The following is a 21,394-nucleotide window of genomic DNA, read 5'->3' as shown; positions in this document are numbered from 1 at the left end:
CAGAATACCGGAATTTTATGATGATATTAAAGCCAGATTCATTTACTAAGCGGAGCCATACTCCTTTAATTATTTAATTGTATTGGGCTAGATACCACCTGGATATCTTTTGGATTTGATTATATTTACAAAGACAATGGTGTCACGGCGCCAACTACATGATCTGTAGTTGCCTTCGTACCTCAGGCATAGACTATTAGCATGCTCTGCTTCCTATAAGTAGGGCCTCACTCTTCCATAGCCCTTCTACTCTTATAGTATAATATAAGTTTTTACCTGCACTTTAATAGTTTATACCATCTTCATAAAAGCTATTATAGCTTTATTTTAATTAAATCCCACCAAAGTTATATCCCGATTGCGCTGATTATATTCATCGCTGACCCGCCGTACACTCTAGCCGCTATTACTTAGGAACTCTGCAAGGTTATTTTGCAATTACAGGAGTGTTCTGAAGATGGCCGATTAAGTACTTGCACCTAATCTATCCCTATAATTCCTTTTCTTGAATTATGTTTTCAACTCTGCTGAAACTAATGTCTCTTCGTTTATAGATTTGTTCAACGATCCAAACACTATACATTTCGTAGCTATACAAACTGTATTTGAATCAATCGAATCAATCACAAGTTCATTACAAGCCCAAACCGCCGCAGCGAAAGTCTAAGCCGCCGATGCCCAATCAAAGATCATCGAATTGAAAGATACAATTGAGATATTGAAAATTGCCATTTGTAATAACCTGTAAGTCCCGTCCTGTTGAAAGTACCTCACTACCCCCGAGAAGTTTAGTAATAATGAGTAAGATATTACAAAGTGTTAGAACTAATATATAGTGTTCTGCAGTGCAATCAATTATTACTTGACTACAGATTACAAAAATGAATTGGAGTTCCAAAAGATTACATTCCTCGCCAACTTACTTTCTGGCCCTGCTTATACAAACAATTAGATACACTTTAATATAATCACTAATAACCCCCATGATTCCAATCTTTAGCCTCTCGAATGACGCACCATAACAAACATCTAACATAAGTTGAACAAGCAATATCAAACTCTTGATTTTTCATATAAGGCCTCCATGGATTACAATAAGTATAAAATGAAGAAGATCCCATTTGATAACTTCATCACCAAATTCAAACAGCTCACTATTAAATACAAGAAAACCGTCGAACAACAAGTTGTTGATTTCAAACTCAAGATCTTATAGGAATTGATCAACGCTTCAATCAATTGCCCCAATAAACCCTTTGCTGTTGATATTGATACATAAACAATCTGGTAACAAGATATCTACAATAACTTAAAAGAAAAGACTCACCTCGATAATCAATGTAAGAACCAAGGTACTAATTTCAATTGTAATTAATCGAAACTTCACAATAGAAAGCAAGCTACTATTACAACTCCTCCTATATTGGATATCTTTAGCGACCTTATGCAATTGGATGCTGTTCGCCAAGGTTAGCGCCCCCCATCTCGTTATACTCGGGAGCAATGTATTGAACTCAGCCTCTACCTCTATTACAAGAAGCCCGGCTATATTAAAAGCAATTGCAAAGAGAAACAAGCCAACAATGCAAAATACAATACTAATGTTAATACTAATGCTAATGCGAAATATGCTCCTCACATCAATCGTTTCTCTATAGTCAATCAATACCAAAACTCCGGACCCTATCGCAATATTGCTATCTCTTTATACCAGAATTCGTTTTCGTCTACTAATCATTTCTCAGTTATACTATTATACTATACCTTTCCAACCCCCTCTAGCCTTGCTCAAGAGATTGATCTAGGAGGATACATTGAGGGATCCATTTACTCGAAGGAGAGCGAAAGCTCAATTCCCCAGCCAGGTATATTAAAAGATTAATCTCGATTCACAATCGCGAATCGAGATCCTTTGTAGGGAATTTACCTTTATAGATTAGAAAATCAATTATATCTAAGGATCCTTTGTATCTTAAATCAATGAATAGCAAATCTCTTAAAATCTCAATGGAAATCTCCCTTACACCTAATATGATTATCCCACTTATTAGCCTTATAGATAGCAGAGCCACGGGTTATAACTTTATTGATAGAAAAGTTGTCTCCAGGCTTCATATACCTACACACTCTCTCCCCTATACCCATTACTTACTCCTAGCCAATAGAAAACCCTCCAATATCCTTTTTCAATATGCACTTCTAGATATACAAATCAACAATCACAAAAAGATCAGTTTATTCTACATTACCACTTTATCAACCGTAGACCCTATAATCCTCAATCTCCCATAACTCCAACACCACAATCCCACCATCGATTAGTCAGCAATGATACTCAAATTTACATCTACATATTGCTCAAGATATTGCTACCCCGCTAACTCTATAATAACCACTGTCCCCAATATCGCTAATGACCACAAGATAACTTTGCTGCCGTACCAGTCGACCCTAAACCACCCTTACGAAAGCTTATCCCAAAACCAGCCTCTATAGAAGAAATCACCAATGAAAGCTTCGAAAACACCTTATTACCACCCCAAAACCAATCCACAATCCTCGAATCTATCAAAACCTCAAATACCCAAAGAAACCTTAACATCACCAATTTCAAAGCTTTACTCAAATCAAATCTATACTACACTCACTATATCAGCAATAAATCAAACACCCAAGCTAAGATAATCCCAAACCAATCAACCCTAAAAGCAGTTCTAGCTCGAATCATTACCAGCTCCAGAATACACAGAAGATCACCACAAAACCAAAACGTTCTACCCCCACTACATACACTGATGTCACCAGACCCCCCAAACGAGTTGTTCAATATCCTGTGAAGTATCCGTTCCGAGATACAAGATATAAAGTTCTTTACAACCAATAGCTTCATATAATTCTACAAGAGCCAGGATACTTATATCACAAAAGTGTCCTAAAACAAATTGGATAAAACTTACAAGCTACACCACATAATAACAGAAAATACTATTCAATTACACCATAACTTAATAGATAACAATATCAATAAGTTTATGGAAAAAACAAATCGATCTATTCCTTTCACAACAAAGATCTAAGATAAACTACCTCCCTGGCTTCACAACCTATATCCAGGATTCCTACCCTCCCTTGCCAATAAGCTTCCACCGCAACACTCCTGGAACCACAAAATCGAGATTACACCAAGCAAAGAATCACCATATAACAAAGGCCACCCAATATCCCCAGCCGAGTTTCAAGTCGTTCACAAATAGCTCAACGACAACTTGAGCAAAGGATTCATTCGAAAATCTCACTCCCGATCAGCTGCCCCACTCCTCCTAACTGCCAAACCTGAAGAAAGCGTTCGAATTTGTTAAGACTACCGAGGGCTAAACAACGTTACCATCAAGAACCGATACCCCCTACCATTGATTAAAGAAACCCTTGATACCCTTTGCCACACCAAAATCTACACCAAACTCGATATTATCACTACCTTCAACAAACTATGAATTACGGAAGACCACAAATAGAAAACCACTTTCACCACTTATTTCGGTCTATTCGAATCATTAATAATGCTCTTCGGACTCTACAACGCACCTACCTCATTCCAGAACTACATCAACCATGTCCTTTTTGATCTTCTAGATAGAACTTGCACAGTATATTTGGACAATATTCTGATCTACTCCAAAAACATTACAGATTATAGAAAGCATATCCACAAGATTATCCAATAATTAATTGATACTGAACTACAAATCGATATCGACAAATACAAGTTCGAAACAAAAAGAACTAAGTACCTCAGCTTGATTATCACTCCAGAAAATATAAAAATAGACCCGGAAAAAGTCAATACTATACTCAACTAGAAATCGCTAACTAAGCTCAAAGACCTCCAGCGTTTCCTCGGATTCGCTAATTTTTACTAACGTTTCATTCGCAACTTTTTTAAGATCACAGAATCCTTTAATCGCCTCCTAAAAAAGGAAAAGATATGGAATTAGACCCCTGATTAAGAAGATACCTTTAAAACATTGAAAACCGCTTTCTTCTCTACCCCGGTTCTCACTATATTTGATCACCATCACTACACAATCATAAAAACCAATACTTTTGATTAAACCGCAAAAGGTGTTCTTTCATAATATAATGATGAAGGACGCCTACGTTCGGTAGCATATTTCTTATCAAAATATAGCACCGCCAAATGTAATTATGAGATTTATAATAAGGAACTCCTAGCCATTATAAAATCACTAAAAGAATGGAGATCGGAATTATACAGGGTTCAAAAGCCATTCGAAATCATTACTAACCATAAAAACCTCGAATATTTTACATCAATAAAGATATTAAACCAACAACAAACTAAATAAACTGAATTCTTGTCCGAATTTAACTTTCATATTATATATCGACCTAGCCACAAAACCATTCACCCCAACACTTTGAGTTGCAAAGCAGAAGATTGCTTAGCACACACCAATCCTAACAACAACCAAATTAAAAACCGCTTACAGACAATCCTCTTAGAAAAAGTATTCAACACCACTGCATTCAAAAATATCATTCAATAAGTAAACAATAATTTAAACCTAACCATAGCCCCGATAAACATAATTATCCCCAACACCGATAAGCTAATCAACAACCTCATCGATAAAGCATACAAATCATCCAAACTAATTAACATCATACAAACAACACTTCAAAACCCCTCTACTCATCATTGGCCACTAAGCATCCGAAAAAACCTTCGAATTGCATTACAGAATTATAGACTAATAAATGATAAGATCTTTTATCGTAACCACCTCTTTATTCCCCCCTCCACCGAACTTTGCACACAAATCATATACCGAACACATTTAACCAGACCAGTCGGATATCCCAACTGTATCAAAACTATCGACCTTGTCTCCCATACATATTGGTGGCCTAATATATCAAGGGAAATCAAGATATTTGTATAAGCTTGCCAACTCTGTTTTCGAACAAAGGCTTCCCACCTCGCCGCACCCGGATTCCTTGAACCCCTGCCAGTACCGTTCCGCCCCTAATCCGATATCTCTATCGACTATATCATACCGCTATCAATCAATAAACGCCACAAAAAGAAATACCAACATATCATCACAATCGTTTACCGCTTGATTAAAATACATCATTTCATACCAGTTGTAGGACTGTCTACAGAAAAGCTCGCAAATCGATTTGTCGAAAAGATCTACTACCTACACAACGCACCCAACAATATCATATCCAACAGAAGCTCACAATTCGTCTCCAAGTTTTGGAAGTACTTATCCGAACACTTATCAATCACTTTGAAACAATCTTCCTCATTCTATCCTGAGTCCAACGGTTAAATAGAAAGAATCAACACTATAATCGAGTAATACCTTCAAACCTTTATGAACTTCCATCAGAATGATTAACCTGACTAGCTCCTACTTGCAGAATTCGCATTAAACAACACCACATCAGAAACTACCAACATCTCCCCGTTCTTCGCTAACTACAGTTTCCACCCACATCTCAGCATCAAGCCATTCATACCTATCCCACCGAATTTATCGTATCAAAGAAAACAAGAATTCCTTAAAGCCAACAAGATTGCAAATCGATTTGATTTCATTTTAACTAAATTAAAAGCACTTACAACTCAATCAATTCAGAGATACAAAGATTATACTAACAAAACCTGCACCGATGCTTTTCTATATAAGGAAAGTGATAAAGTATAAGTGAATACAAAGAATATAAAAACCAATCGTTTAATGAAAAAGGGTGATAACAAATAGGATAGCCTCTATAAGATTCTCAAAGTTTATAAACATACCTATCTACTCCAACTCCTAGCTAGTTTCAAGATTTTCCTAGTATTTCACAACTCACTACTCCAACCACTCCACCACTCACCAGGATTACCAGGCCAAGATATCATCAACACTATTGAATTATACAAAAATCAAAACTGAATTCTCGAAAGGGATAACAAAACACACAAAGAAACTGAACAATAGGAATTCGAAGAAATCCTTGATTATCATAATGAGGACGGATTTCATTATCAAGTCAAATGGAAACATCATCTAGTATTTTAGCAACCTGCCGAAGACTTTTGCAACCAGGAAAATGTAATCATTGCCTTCCATTTAGCGAATCCAGGCAAGCCAAACCTACCCACCTGGATAGATTTCAAAAGACCTATTACCCCTAACCTTATTGAGCTTCTATTAATACTTACACCAAGCGCACCCTCGAAACAAGACTAAGGCAAATCCAAAAAAGCTCCATCAATTAACTACTAATCCTAAAAAGGTTCATTTTAATTCGATATTGGAAATCAGAGTATTCTAGTGTTATCTTGTTATTTCAGGATAATTTGTATTGCGATTGTGAACCAATCGCCTTGAGCGGAGAATACTGTTACGGCGCCAACTACATAATCTGTAATTGCCTTTGTGTCTCAAACATAGACTATTAGCGTGCCCTGCTTCCTATAAATAGGGCCTCACTCTTCTATAGCCCTTCTACCCTTATGGTACAATATAAGTCTTTACCTGCACCTTGATAAATGGCCTCCGGATTTGATGAAATCGCTATTGTCTATCATAGTATTAATCAAGTAACTTCAGAAGACTAATCTTAGCACTATGCGAACCCAGGCTTATAACCTGTTAAAAGATTATATATAAGTTAATGGAAAAGCCTTAATATTATTAAGTTCTATATAAAGATACAATATATATATATGAACTCGATAGAGTCACATACAGGCTAATCCTAATACAGCATAACGTGATATGCGGTATAAGCACCTTTTCTAACAAATTATCTATTAAATAGAAAGTTTCTAGGTTTTATTTGCTTTTCAATTCTTTCTCTCTTTTCTTTCTCTTTTTTTCCTTCTAAATTAATCTTTTATTAGATTTCAATAAAAGAATAAAAAAGTTCTTTTAAATATTTTAATTAAAATCTATTAAGAATTATTAATCTTTCTATTATACTTCTATTTATTGAATTCAAATTTATTTATATATAAATTGAAATCAAATTATATTCTTGTTTATATAATACATTCTGTATTGCATAGTATAATAATATAGCTTGTGATTTCACTTGAAAGCTTTTTTATAGGTTTTCCTTATATAATATAATTTACTAAAAGGATTTTACTCCTTTTTAAACTTTCAGCTAATACCTCCTATCTACCCCTTAGCTCCTACACTCATTCCTTTTCTCTTCTTTAGTTTTTATTTATTTCTTTGATTTTCTACACACATACCTTTCCATTTATTTTTCCCTCAACTTTAATATTCAAAAATCTTGAAAACTCTAAAACCTTTTAAGATCCTCATTTTCTTTTTTTTAATCAAAATTCAATAATAAATAGATTACAAAAAGAATCAATTTAATTTATTAATAATAAAAAGCTTTATTTATTATTAATGAATATATATATTAATATTATAATATATAAAATAGAAATTTGTATAAGGATTTATATTGAATTTCTTTTTATTCAGAATATTAATTTTGCCACTACAGGGTCTTTTCCTTTCTCCTTTCAATATTCACAGTGGATACACAAGCTTCAAATGCTTCATGTAGTCTCTGATACCACAATAAGATTATCAAACATGATTACCATCATCTGAAGTCCATTATGTTTGCACATTGAATGGCAGTGATAGATCCAGAACGAAAGATAACACTTGCTTCTGTTCTACCCAGGTAGAAGAAAATGCGCGGAAATTTACCACAAAGTTGGAGAGATACACGAAGCCTACTTCATTTTATCTTTTCTGGTCCCAGGAAGTGCTCTTGAAACCGGCCTGGGCTGATAGTAGATCCGACACAGAAGAATTTTAGGAAGTGCACATCAAGAGATCTTCTATATTCCCATCTTACTGCTTTCATGCCTTCTTCTGCTAATTTCTACCAATCACAAGCTCATTAAAATTCATCTTCTCAATATTCCATTCCTTGAGATGTCCCCTGGTCTTCTGCTACATTCAGCATATATCAACTTCCCCAGCTCACCAATAATACTCGTGTAAATTCTGCAAATGCTGTTCTCAAGAAGCCACATGCGTTCTGATATTCTTGAAACACGTCTCCTGCGAATTTCAATCTAGTGGATCTATTCAGATATCTTTGTTTACATCATATCGATTGGAATATTACTGTCAATAGTGGCATCTTAGTATAAGCTGCTTAAGTTTCCAGAAGTGAAGGTGATAGAACAGATAAATGATAACAAATATTGAAATCCAGGTGTATCAAAACCCGAGTCTCGAGTCCAATTTACAGCGTCAAAAGTATATAGATTTGATAGAAACTCTTTTCAAATCTCTAGCCGCTGTTCTCACTTGCTTCTTTTTCTTTTCGTCAGTCAAATGGATAAGATTGGCATGGAAAAGAAAGAATGGTCTCTATCAAGAACCCTTTTGTATCTGCCCCCAAGTCTTTCATTCACCTGCAATCGCTCTGTCTCTCACACATGTCCCTTTCCTCTACTTCATAATCTATATCATAGCAACATGCTTTACAGACACTCCATCATTCACTGTCTTAACCGAGCTCAGATATCCTAGTCGATCCTTAAATAATGACCAAGAATCATCTAGAGTCTAAGCAAATCATGATAACGGCAAGGTCTGCGATGTTCCTAGGATCTTCGGAAAGTATCCATTCTAAAGAGAAATTGATTCCGCGACTATAATCTCAGATTCGTTATAAGAAATTTGGCTGAGTCTATGAAAAATTCTGGAGAATACTTATCGTCATCTTCGATACATATTCATCGCTTTGTACATGTGACAGCGATAATTGCAAACGGGATAAGAATCGTGCCTTCACATGTCACAATTTACTCTTTCCCCCAATCTTTCACACTTTAAACAAATCCAACACGATCACACAATGGTCCCATGATAGTATTCCTTCCAGGAATCGACAGATCCGTTGCTGGATTTCTTCTGTCCTCTCCGGTTAGGACTCTTAAAAGGAGCCCGACAAGGAAAAGCACCATCTACCAGTATCCTTTTATAACCATCTCCTCCTCCCCCTGGGTTGGCAACCGATTCTACCAAGCCAACTATCATTCGCCATGATCCAATACCTCAACACAAAGCATCACGAATCTCCGACTATAAAAGATGGCAAAATTCCACTAAATATATATAAGTGGTACGCCAAAGTTTACATTCGACTTCCGTGGAACTGTGTACTTGGAAGAACAAGATCATACAAGTGACGGTGGTTGGGGCCCAGAACTCTTACTGGAAATCTCACATCATCCTGGTCAATGTTGTAGAAGTTTCGGGCCTTGATGCGATCCTTCCAAATTCTTGCCGTCGACTTTACTTCATATCAATAGATAGTGATATAATAGCAGTAAAACAACACTCGCTATAGTCAACTTTCTTATCCTTAACGATAACAGTAATCACTGCTGTCACCGCACGCCACGATTTTCCGACACTTCTAGCTTGGTTACCAGAATCGCAGTCTACATTACCCAATCTTTGAACACGTCATATTATATCTCTTTGGTTTGTCCATATACTCGAATCTCCCTAGGACTTTCTTCAGGCACGCGCAACTTTGCTTTGGAGGTCGCAGCATTGTCCTTCAAAAATCTCTTATAGCTAGCCCATTGAACTTCCTCTCGCATTTTTACCTTTTTCACCTCAACTTTCAAGCCGATCCATCAATATCTCTCTTGATCTACCCTTTGGTCGTCTTACCTGTTTTGACAACAAAGTCCCATCCACAATCTATAAAGCCTGCTAGGTTCCTGATCGAGTTTCTATAACTTTTGGACACACTCATTTTTGAAGAGCAATGGAAGAGAGTATTCTTCACAGAAAATTTCATTTTAAACAAGTGCTATGATCGACAATAGTCTTGATATCAATTCAATGTCCCAGGCTTCCTGACTAGGTCAGTAGCTTTGCGATTACCATCCAAACTGCACAAATCCACACAATGACGATGATAAACTCATAATATCAACAACAACAATAATTGCATCTCCTCAAATGTCAAATAATTTGCCTTGCTCTGGAATAAAACAGACACGAAATTGTATCATTCTGATTACTTCTGTGCTCGACCTTAGACATCTCTTCTACCAGATCACCACACCTCGAGTCCATAGCAATAGATAGGGATGTCATCTAGCTAATGATGGAGCCAGATTGAATTTATAGCCATCACCAGGGTGACACGAACAAGTATTCACCCCCTTCCCCCACATTCCCTTCATCAAACTCAAATTTCCGGACCCATCTGCATCTATAAAGACGGCCAGTCCATCGGACTCCAAGTCTTTGAATATAGAAGATGTAAGGATGATATCCAGGTGTTACGAACCAACTTTTAATACGACCTGATGCAGTTTATGAGACCACGAAAACAAGTTGAATATCTGCGTACACTTCTCAGCTTCTATGCGGATTATTGTTGCCATATAATAAGACCATTATGCATTTAAAAGCTTTCATAAAGTGGAAGTGGCTAACCATGGAAAATAACACTCGCCTATCATCAGATAACGACAATGATAAATGTTCACTCGCATGTCATGCTTGCATAGCCGATATCCCAAACCCATTTATCAAACCTCAAATCAACATCAAAGACAATTCATTTTCTTCGTTCAGCCTCCAGTCTACAGCAAGATGGCTTTTAGGTACTCGCTAGATTCCAGCTCCGGTGGAAAGTACCAATCTACAGAGAAAAAGACAGGATTCACATCGAGCTCTTTTATAACGACTTAATACCCTCCTTCCCATCTCCTATTTCCACTTCCTCCTTCCACCGCCATACCTCCTTTCCCCTCCTAGTTCTCAGACCAACCATTCTTCTCCACCAACTTCTATTTCCATCTCCGTCTTTACATCCAGCTATAAAGTCCATCAGTCGCTCCATAAGAACTGAGTAAATTACCGAAAAATGTTCAGCATCATTAATATGCTAGGTTCCAAACTTCCAGTGCCCCCCATGCCAGAGCCTAGCAGTTTCCAAGAATCGAGAGACTGAAACCCCTCCATAACTTCCATTCTGGTATTCAAGGCCTCAAGCTTTATTGTTGTCGAACAAATGATATAGGTCCCTACAGAGTATAAAATGACGAGAAAAAAATTGAAAAAGACAATACTCGCACCGTCATATATAGCCCAAAATGAACAATGACAATAAAAAATACCGTCCCATGTACTCGAAATCTCAACTATTACCCCCACCTGAGCCCCCAAAGCAAGAAGCGCGTCTATCCTCACCTGAAACATGCACAAGATCGAAATAATCAACAATATGTCGCCTTCTGCTCCCACACTAACTTTATGTACCTCCACCTACAGTTTCTCCAAGACAGTTACTTCCTTGATACCATTCATTCACCATTACAAAATGAAAGGCTAAACCTGTAGCATTCACTACTCCTACCCATCCACACTCCTCTCTCGCTTATTTAAAATCTCAACTTCACATCTCAATTAGGCCTCCCGTTTCCCGTCTATCTCATACTCCGTTCTTCCAAATTTCTATATTGGCACAAGTCCACCCCGATGTCAGGGCCCCACTCCCGAACTCTATGATTATCATGCTCGCACCCCAACGAAGTCATGATATATTACATCAATAAGCCCAGGATCCAGACTTACAGTCAAGCAATGGGCCAAACAGTTGACTCAATATCAATCATACCTGTACCGACGACAATTCATCTAACTCTCCTATCTCGCTTCACCATTACTTTATCAAGACCTAAAGAGGTGCTGGGCTTTTGGCAAGACACATCTTTCCCGTTCATCTTACAAGCAAAAAAGAAATAAAATTATGATGGAAAGAGAAATTTAATTCTAGGTTCAGTCGTGTCTCGTTCTAGCTTATTACAGGTATATTGTCTCTCCTTCCCTCCCATTAACCACCTCCTAATTGTCTCCAAACACAACACCAAGTAGAAAGAGCAAGGAATAGTACAAATTCATCTCCAAAACCTCTCCATCTACCGAATGCCAGTAAACTTCCCTCGTGAAGCTATTTAGTCCCTGGGATGGCTCTGAAGACAGGATTTTTTCCCTCCTCAGGAGGAGAATCGTGAGTATGTTCGCCACCAATACATGGCAACCTATACTTTTCTTCCCACTGTTTTCTCAACACTTCATACAAGAAAATATATTGCTCCACAGCTTGTACCATAGTCTTCCTTTGTTGGCGCAATTGATCGACCGTCTCAAAGATGGCATCGTTACCTTTCTCTTCTGACTGATCCCACCCTTCCCAAGCTCCACCTTGAAGTTCTCCCATCAAAAACTCTAAAGCAACGAAAGTACCGGTTCTTCCAACACCAGCACTGCAATGTACAACTCTTGGATTCTCTTCTTCTACATTCTTCGCTCGAGAAAGATCCATTAATGTCAAAACGCTTTTGACATTTTGACTGTTCAACGAACCCATGTCAGGCCAAAGAGGGTAGAAGAAATGCCAGATAATTTTCTCTTCGTCTTCATTCTCTACAGACATGGCGAGTTTACGAACCTCGATACCAGTACCCTCAATATTCTCTTCTCTCTTCACGAATCGAACCTTGGCCTTGAAGTTTTCTCCAAGCGCTCCCGTTTCGTTAACAATAAGAGGTGGATCCTCTTCACTCATAGGATAGTATTGATAACATTTCTCCATCATCTCGTCAGGCTTAGCAGGATTAGGTCCAACAAGAGGACTAAGCATGATGATGACACCAGGTGCTGCATTGTCTGGTACTGAGATTGAATGCCACATCATATGCCAGGTATGGTCGACAGTTTGAGACTTCGGACCTTGCATACAAATGTACTTATCTTGAAGACCTTTCTTCATCGTACTTTGTTTCTCTGCAGTAGAAGTCAAAGTTACAGGGGATGCGTTGATGTAATCGTTATAGCCTTCGGGAACGATGAGTCTGATACGGTTGGCAGCCCATGGATGTACATTGGCATAACGATCGAGTTCACGATCCGGTTCTTCTCTCGCCCACTTGGGATCATCTTTGCTAGCCAAACGATCTTCTTCTGCTTTCGTCAATAGGGCATATTTTTCCTTCATTTCTAGAATTAAGTCAGTGTATGTTTTCTGAAGTAGTGTTGAGTGAGTTGCATACCATCGTGTGAGATCTTCAAAAATGATGGCATTGCTGTCTTTGGGTCGCTTGCTGCAGCAAGTCCTGCTTCGACTACTTGTACGGCACGTTCATCCTCATCATCTGCTGCCTTGCTAGAAGAGCATCCATCTCCTTGAGGCATAAAAGCACCATCATGGTGATCAAGCAGACTCTCCTTAGACATATTGATAGCAGAGTCTCGTTTTGATGAACAGGGGTGAACCATTCTGAAGAAAAACTTGCGGCTTATGGTATCGTTTGGATTTTTTTGACGCGAAGAAGAAATGATTGTTGAGGCACTCGATGATTTAGAACGGAAGGAACGTATACGATTTTGAATGGAAATAGTGACACCTATGGGCGTCCGATGAGGCATATAAACAAACAATGAAAGATGATTTCACAGTGAATATGGCCTGAATGAGTTATAAGAAGTCTTCAGGATAGAGAAGATAGGTTGTTGTGCTTCTAGGCAAAGAGATTGACGCAGAGCGCTGAACTGAAAAGATTCTTCTCACGAACAGGGGAGGCTTAAACAGTAATTCACAGAACAATGATGTAAGAATATTATAGTTCAGCAAAGAGAATAATGCCAGTTGTAGGAAGAAGAATACCAAAACCTTTGATAAGTTGATGTGAATGTGTGTATGCAAAGAAAGAATGAGAGTGGAAGAAGAAGAAAACGAAAAGAAACATAAACTTACAAAACATTTGTTTTCACCGATATGCAGCAACTCACCATATTGAGCAGGAAGGTGGCCGATCTACATAGTACAATGGTGTATGAGGAAAGAGCAATTGTGGTAGGAAAGTTGAGCTGGAGACGAGGCAAGCGTGGTAAGCACGTGTAGGTAGGTTATGTTTCAATTGACATCTTGATGACTAATTATTGACTAAGTGTCCGCTGTCTTATTAGCCGAGCCAATTTAGTGAAAGATTTTCGCCTTCAACTCTCATCATAAACTTCTACTTAACATTTCTACCTGGTGTAGAATTGATCATGATAATCCGAGTCTAACAAATATGCCATTATGGTTAGCAGCCTTTGAGGTAAAAATGCTCTTCAAAGTATAGCACTTTTGTTATTCTTGCTAACAGTTGATTCAGGCTTGGGCAGTCGCACGAGTTCGTATTTCACATGCATCGATCTCGAGTTTTTATCGTTAACATATAGTCAGCTCCTAAGAAGTCCTACTTTTCATAGTGCAGTCCGTAACGTCCACAAAAGAGTTCACGAAGCTCGTCATGGCAAAGACCCCTCCGAAATGGGTGGTACCAATATCGACGATCCTGAAAAGAACAGTCGATTCGTTAAACACTTCAAGGACGAAATCAAAGAGCAGTTCTGGGGCAAATCGCCACCTAGAAAATAATTGATATATTATTACGGTATAGCAGGATGATGCTTGCACTGCTTTCACGATTATAAAGGGAGTTTGGTCAATGACTTTGAGCGAACGGCGAACATGCATTTCATGGCGTTTAGAGAAACACTCTATACTTTCTGCATCGAAGTACACAATTATACAATACAATCATCTCTCCTGTCTTTCTTATCTCCTCATCTTCCCCGACAAACGATACACATTCAGGCAAATACTTGGTCTTTCGATATTCCATCGGACATTAAATTGGGCTCTGAGACTGATCCTTCGTGTCACTTGGCTCTCATTCCGTCCGGAGAGCAAACTGGACTACACTTTTCTATTCGCTCCTATGCTTTCAATGCGCTGGACTGTTATTGTGTGCTCAGACATTTTGCGTCTTTTGTTGTCTTTTTACTTCGACTTAAGGTCGCTTTCGAGCTCTTAACCTATTGCCAAGGTACACATATACCGACTTGTGGCTTGTACATAAGTAGTGCTCATTTTCACAGCACCATCCCGCATAATCCTCAATCTGGAATATCGAAGGGCCTTATAGGATGACGCTCATCATATGGTCCGATGTGTCAGAGGTTCGCCATTCAAAAAATAATAGCCGAGCTTCATCTGATTCTCAACAACGATCTAGCTTCCGTTGGAGATGTTACCTGTGCAAAGCTCAATGATTTAAACTTCTCTTCGGCTTGTTCAAAAACGGTAGGTCATTTCCTATAATATTTATATTTAGAGGGACACAGGGGGGGAAACACTTGCCATACGCAGGCTCACACCAATATTTTATGGTGTGTGATCTATTTAAGTGCAAGAAGATTAAACAAAGACCGATTACTCACCGTGGCTTTCTGTCGCCGCACCATCATGTGGGACGTGGAAGCGATGGTCCATATATTATGGTCTACATTTCTTTATGAGGTAGAGCTAGCTTTTTAGATATCTACAAGTGATTAGTGGATGGGAATTATATGGAAAAGAGTGCACCATGGACTATCAATTGATTCATGCGGGTCAGAACGGCTGGTATTGTATCTGAGACGCTGGTGACTTTTTCTTTACAACTCAACTAGATTATGTAGATACTGAGTTTAATTATATCACTTCTACACACCATTTAATAACAACAACGTTGAACAAGAATCGATTCAAATAAGTGTGACCCGCCTGTTCTCTCGTCCCGAACGCAGCACCAGTTTAAAGCCCACATTTATAGAAGCAAAATCTTGATCATGTAGGACTAGGACAAAACGATCATGTCTTTCGCCTAGAAAGAGGTCACAATCCTCAACGTTCATCCCCTGCATCCCTCTCCTCACATTTGCCCCAAAAATCATCAAAATGTCACCCTTCCACCACCGACCAAGAATGTCAAAAAAAAACAAAGGACATACAACAGTAGGGATTCGCTGGTGGTCACCCACCCAACTACTAATCTACCGATCTGAAGCTTGTGTATGGCAGAGCGGACGGGATGCCCAATTCTCTTCAGTCTATGGTCGTATGTGCTGGAAATGTAGCTTTGAGGGTTGATATTGGGGACGTGAAAGGCGGGGAAGAGGAGGTGCGAGACCCCATTCACGAGATGGTGCCCATTAAGCACAAATTCTCTTTTCGCAGCAGTGCGGGTAAAGTCCCAGAAACCTGACTTTTTGCCAATTCTTGGGATATTTGGGAACCGTAGTTGGCGAGGTGAGGTCAATACAAGTAAGATGGTGAGAGCAAAAATGCTAGAGAGAAAAATTGTAAGAGACATGGTTTGCAACACATCTAGGTCCTTTTGAATGTACTGATCGCAGTAGAAGATGGTAGAAATGATAGACAACGTGAGAAATCTTTATTCTCGAATTCTGATGTAGAAATACTGACATTGGGTACCTAAAGTATGTTTGTAGCACATTATCGATCAACCTTGTAACATTTTGAAGTGCTATTGGTCATTGATCTAGCCTAGCTTACTACGTATTCACTTGTCGACATGGACTAGGAGCCATTCAGATCTCAAATGGTGAATGATGAAGTGACGTTCTAAAGTAAGAAGGTTTGGCCAACAGATATCTCGGTGGGACTTCATAGTTCCTCTGCATTTGCATCATCCGTACGAAATTTGAGAAGTGGACGAACTTCCATATTTTCGATGAAGGCATTCGAAGACCCTGGTGCACGAATCAAAGGCTAATGGGTTTTTGGATACTGCAGATTTGTAAAATAGAGTGATATTTACCTGCAGGTTTGGATTCAAGAGCTGCAGCCAAGGTCATACTGATACTTTGAATTTTTGTCTTTATGGGCATCAAAATGAAAAGCTGTTCAGCATTTTCTCCATGAACTTGTGTCTATGGCTAGTGAGATATTAGCCCTAGGTACTTTTTGAGAGGGAACGAGAACAAACCTCCGGGATGAACACAGACAGTTGTAATCCCTTTCTTTGACAAGTGTTTAGAGAGCTATGCAGACTACAGGACGGTTGCCGTTTTGCTCTGCTCATATGCAATTGTGGGAAGGCAGCCAAGATCCTACGGTAATCCATAAGCTTCGCAAAGTACTTTTGAGGGCCTTTCTTCCTCGGGTGTAGTGTTTCCATCGAAGTTTTAGTATGCAAAATGGAAGGGCAGGAGAGTGTGTAGCCACTGCTATTCATTTTCACGAGCCGAGCTCCTTCTTTCGCTGTTAATTTGTTCTTGACTGAGTTGGTGAACAAGAAACTCCAAAGGTAGTTAGTTGCCAAATGCATTCAAATCATCGGTACACTTAGACTCATTTAAGCTTTGGGATACCATATTACATCACTTGTAGAGTCCCATCGACCCTCCAGTCCAAATAGAAGGCTTGACAAACCTTGTAGAAAGATATTACCTAGTCACATGATGGCCTTACCTACTGATGGCAAATCTCATTACGACTGGGCCATGTTGAACGATTTGAAGAGTAGTGAAGGACAATTCTAAGAAATACCCACACGCCGAGCTTCTGATTCGAGGTGACATCTCAAAGATTGACATGGCCGAAGTGATCGATATCCGAGCTGCAGATGTATCTCAAGAATGCTGAATGTGTATGAAAAAGGTATCTAACCAGTTCTCGAGGCAAACAAACCCCTAGATTAGAGACATGATAATATTCTGGTTAGATCTATCGCCATATGATTCAAGCCTAGACGGTTCGAAAGACAGTCATTAGCTACGTTGTCGCTGAGGCACACCAAGTATGGACAACACCATAGATGATCCAGATTCAGTTGTGAAAGATCCTCTCCACGTTTCTAAAACTAACTATGTTTGTCCCCTTACGTTCATAACAGGGGTAGACAAAGAAATTTCTCTTCATTGGAGAATTGTAAGCATTTGAAGAAGGTGGAATGCCTACAAATCGAGAGTACCCAGGTATCTAGGTAGGTAGTGGTCGACACTAACTTTCTAGCTAGCAATTTCTGCCATCTACCGCCTTCTACTTAAAGTGATTATGATCTCCACTCTAACGCTCACTGAATGACGATCCAAAAAGCTCCATATACACGCGACGCGATTTGATCAGAATTATTGAAAGAATACTTTCTAGTCTTTCAATCTGGTGAAATACAATCTACATTTTACCATCCTCCACTATCTAATGCTCACTTCTTAACTTCGTTTCCGTATACAAAATGCCACTTTCCGATAAAGCTTTGACGAGCGCACTCTCCAAGACTGTTCGCGATGTATTTCACAGCGACGAGAAAGACAAATTAAGTGTACGATTTATTAGAACAAAAGTAGAAGAGGAATACGAATTGGGGGACGGCTTCTTAAATGAAGGAAAGTGGAAGGAGAAAAGCAAGGGAATTATTAAGGGCGAAGTTGTAAGTTAATTCTGAGTTGAAGCTGTTGCGTTTAACAATCAATCCTAATGATCAATTGCAGGACAAATTGATGCAAGGAGATGAAGAGGGGAAAGAGGAGGAGGAAGTTTCTGTGAAGGCAAAGAATACCAAGAAAACTCCTGCGAAGAAAGTTACACCTGCTGCGAAGCCAACGAAACGATCTTCGGCCGAAAAGAAGGCACCTCCTCCAAAGAGACAGAAGAAAGAGAAAACCCCTGCTTCTGAATCCGAACTTTCTGAGCCTGCGGAGTCAGAGTTATCAGACATTGGTTCCGAAATGAGCGAAGATGTCAAAGCTAATTCGGATGACGAAATCGGCGATAATGAAGATGAGGTAGCACCCAAGAAGACCAAGAAATCAGCAACGAAAGCAGTGGTCACTTCTGGTTCTGAGTTGTCTGATATTGAATCGATCACTCAATCCGAGGCAAAATCTCCTAAACCCTCGTCTCCAAAGATCCGCGATTCATCCTTATCCTCTCTCCCAAAAACAGAAGAAGAAGCCGCAGGCAATGAATCTGACTCCTCTGCCATGTCTGTCGTACTCGATGGACCTTTAACTACTAAGTCTCGTTCCAAAAAGTCCAAATCTACCTCGACCAAGCCCTCTAAAACCACAAAGGCCGCAAAACCTAAAGCCGCGAAAGCTAAGACCACGGCAGAACTCACACCCAACGAACAATTGATCAAAACACTTCAATCGCAACTTGTCAAGTGTGGAATTCGCAAAATTTGGGCTTTCGAATTGAAGAAATATGAGACAGAGAATGAGAAAATCAAACACTTAAAGAACATGCTGACGGAGATTGGTATGACTGGACGTTTTAGCGAAGGCAGAGCCAGAGAGATTAAGGAGATGAGGGAATTACAGGCAGATTTGGAAGCAGTGAAGGAAGGCGAGAAAGCATGGGGAATGGGTAGAAGTTCTAGGAGAAGTGGAAGTGGTGTTAAAGAGGACAAGAAGAAGAGTGAGAGTAGTGACGATGATGATGACGCCAAAAGCAAGAGCGGCAGTACTAAAAATGATGACGAAGAGAGTGAGGATGATGACGATGATGAGGACATGGAGGTTTCTGTTAGGGCTAGAAGAAAGAATGATCTGGCATTCTTGGGAAGTGAGGAGAGTAGTGATGATGATTGAGCGGATCGACTACTGATCTACCTTTTTGTCAAAGGGTTTGTACAAACTAATGGGGAATATGGAATGGAAATGAAAACGAAAATGGGAGTTACATGGTATGAAGGTCATGGTTATGATATCTCAAATGCTATTGATGGGTCTGCATTTGTATATCGCATTGGGGTTATAGGATACAATATACCTAATATCAAGTGGCAGAATTATACGAAAACAATACAAATATTTTACTTTGAGCCCTCAAGTTGAGGTTGTTTTGCGTCTACATCATAGCATGCACCAGAAATTGACAGTGAATGGTATGAAGCATCACATCGGTTCGTGCGACGAGCACAATTGGGTATACAACATCATCAATTGTTACTTAGAAATACAAATCCTATTATCCTATTCCTTCCTTCAGGTGTCTGGAACCCTATTCCTCCACAATATATCTAAGCACAATCAACCTGACCACCTCTCACTAAATGTTAAAGGTTGGAAGAAGCAGAGTTGGAAAGGAATGGGAAGCTGAGCGTTTAAATATCCAAATCAAGTGGAAATTGTATGGGCCTTGAGATTCACAGACTATTGAAATGAGTAACGATGAAATTTTCATAGAGTTATGATTCCGTTTCATGAAATACGACATGAAATGACACGAGTTCAATCAATGCGTACCGAACATGTAGAGAAAATTCAAGGCGTGCAAATCTCTGAAATTCATAGATTGGTGACATAAATAATTGCAAAGTAATCGTGCAGTGACCAATCGCTTTCCCGAAATTTATGTCATGACCGTCGAAGTTATTGTGTGCGTGATCCACCAGTTGAGGAGGCACAAAATAGATCTCAAAAGCTCAAGGATGAAAGGTACATCATGGAGTTGTAATATCATCGATTTATTATTCAAGACTGACTGCCATTTCTCAATTTCATCATTCGTTCTCGAACACAGTACTTATTGTTCTTCATTACATGTTGAAACCCCTTCATTGCCTTTTAATACGATTATCTTTCGCATTTTCGATTGTCATGTAGCGATCCAGCGATCTTGTCCTGGTCCGAAAAATGGCTAGTGACCTTCGCCTTTCCCACGTCTCGTCACAGTCTACTATGGGTCGTTCCGGAGGACAAGCTATGGCCCATGGATAGTCAAGCTCTTTGGAATCCCCCTTGAGGCACAGAAGCTCGTCCAAATTTGAATCATAATCATAGAATTGGTAATGCGACAAGAAATAGTGAGGAGGCCGGCGTGCAAAGCGTTCTGGAATGCGTGGAACCCGATGTGAACTTGGCCCCTCATACCCTACATATAGAAAAGTCTGTTCCTCGGTCTGCCTGAGGGGTACAAAATTAGAATTGAATCGTTGACGATGAGTTTCATGATGCTCATGATGATATGCATTGTCTGGGTATACAAAAGGGGGAGGTGGTGGTGATAGTGGTGGTGAACCCGATTGATATTGACCCTCGTGTTGATTCTTGGGCGCAGGTTCCTCATCCGACCGTAATGTTGCCGTAGACCACGTATCGCTGTTATCAGATTCATGGTCTGTGTGTTGATCTTCTTCTTCACTGACCTGAGTTTCGGGTTCGGCGGGCAAAGCTTGAGATGTGGTATCTGAACCTCGATCGGCGAATGTTGCTCGGGCCTGGTGACGATCATTTACTCCATGGAATGACGTGCTAGATGGGCCGTCAGGAAACATATAATCCTCAAAGCAGTCGTCAATTTGCACGATGGCCCTCTGTTCTTTGGGTCCTCGAGGAGTTTCGTTTAGGTTCCTTTGTCGATTTGGGTTACGCGTCATTGTATTGGTATTGTATTGATTTGGATTCTGGATGTTGATGAGAAGTTTTGATTTGATGGCTGTTGTTAATGAAGAGAAGCA

The 21,394-nt window shown here is 39.3% G+C and overlaps 6 protein-coding genes across 6 annotated transcripts; 4 read left to right on the top strand and 2 right to left on the bottom strand.

Annotated features, from left to right (window-relative positions):
• Nucleotides 1-1,084: 1,084 nt before the first annotated feature.
• Bfra_009242 (putative retrotransposon nucleocapsid protein) lies at nt 1,085-1,882 on the top strand (the record flags this gene model as incomplete). The annotated part of the gene is given in 4 exon segments (XM_037339591.1): nt 1,085-1,189; nt 1,317-1,340; nt 1,397-1,459; nt 1,475-1,882. The coding sequence occupies 4 exon segments, from the start codon at nt 1,085-1,087 to the stop codon at nt 1,880-1,882; spliced, it is 600 nt and encodes a 199-aa protein (XP_037189641.1).
• A 98-nt stretch (nt 1,883-1,980) lies between these two features.
• Bfra_009241 (putative retrotransposon nucleocapsid protein) lies at nt 1,981-2,837 on the top strand (the record flags this gene model as incomplete). Its single annotated transcript, XM_037339590.1, has 2 exons — nt 1,981-2,233; nt 2,425-2,837. 2 exons carry the CDS (start codon nt 1,981-1,983, stop codon nt 2,835-2,837), a joined length of 666 nt encoding a protein of 221 aa, XP_037189640.1.
• A 9,208-nt stretch (nt 2,838-12,045) lies between these two features.
• Nucleotides 12,046-13,523, bottom strand: Bfra_009239 (putative protein-tyrosine phosphatase protein; the record flags this gene model as incomplete). Its single annotated transcript, XM_037339589.1, has 2 exons — nt 12,046-13,094; nt 13,148-13,523. The coding sequence occupies 2 exons, from the start codon at nt 13,521-13,523 to the stop codon at nt 12,046-12,048; spliced, it is 1,425 nt and encodes a 474-aa protein (XP_037189639.1).
• Nucleotides 13,524-14,133: 610 nt separating this feature from the next.
• Bfra_009238 (uncharacterized protein) lies at nt 14,134-14,520 on the top strand (the record flags this gene model as incomplete). The annotated part of the gene is made up of 3 exons (XM_037339588.1): nt 14,134-14,197; nt 14,255-14,272; nt 14,326-14,520. The coding sequence occupies exons 1-3, from the start codon at nt 14,171-14,173 to the stop codon at nt 14,518-14,520; spliced, it is 240 nt and encodes a 79-aa protein (XP_037189638.1). The 5' UTR covers nt 14,134-14,170.
• A 3,646-nt stretch (nt 14,521-18,166) lies between these two features.
• On the top strand, nt 18,167-19,523 carry Bfra_009237 (putative transcriptional regulator protein; the record flags this gene model as incomplete). The annotated part of the gene is made up of 2 exons (XM_037339587.1): nt 18,167-18,361; nt 18,423-19,523. The coding sequence occupies 2 exons, from the start codon at nt 18,167-18,169 to the stop codon at nt 19,521-19,523; spliced, it is 1,296 nt and encodes a 431-aa protein (XP_037189637.1).
• A 968-nt stretch (nt 19,524-20,491) lies between these two features.
• On the bottom strand, nt 20,492-21,313 carry Bfra_009236 (uncharacterized protein; the record flags this gene model as incomplete). Its single annotated transcript, XM_037339586.1, has 1 exon — nt 20,492-21,313. One exon carries the CDS (start codon nt 21,311-21,313, stop codon nt 20,492-20,494), a length of 822 nt encoding a protein of 273 aa, XP_037189636.1.
• Nucleotides 21,314-21,394: the final 81 nt, after the last annotated feature.

This window comes from Botrytis fragariae (genome assembly GCF_013461495.1).
Source record: "Botrytis fragariae strain BVB16 chromosome Unknown tig00000161, whole genome shotgun sequence".
In the NCBI taxonomy this organism is placed as follows: Eukaryota; Fungi; Ascomycota; class Leotiomycetes; order Helotiales; family Sclerotiniaceae; genus Botrytis; species Botrytis fragariae.
The sequence above is the reverse complement of the archived record's forward strand: the minus strand, read 5'-3'. Positions and strand labels throughout refer to the sequence as shown.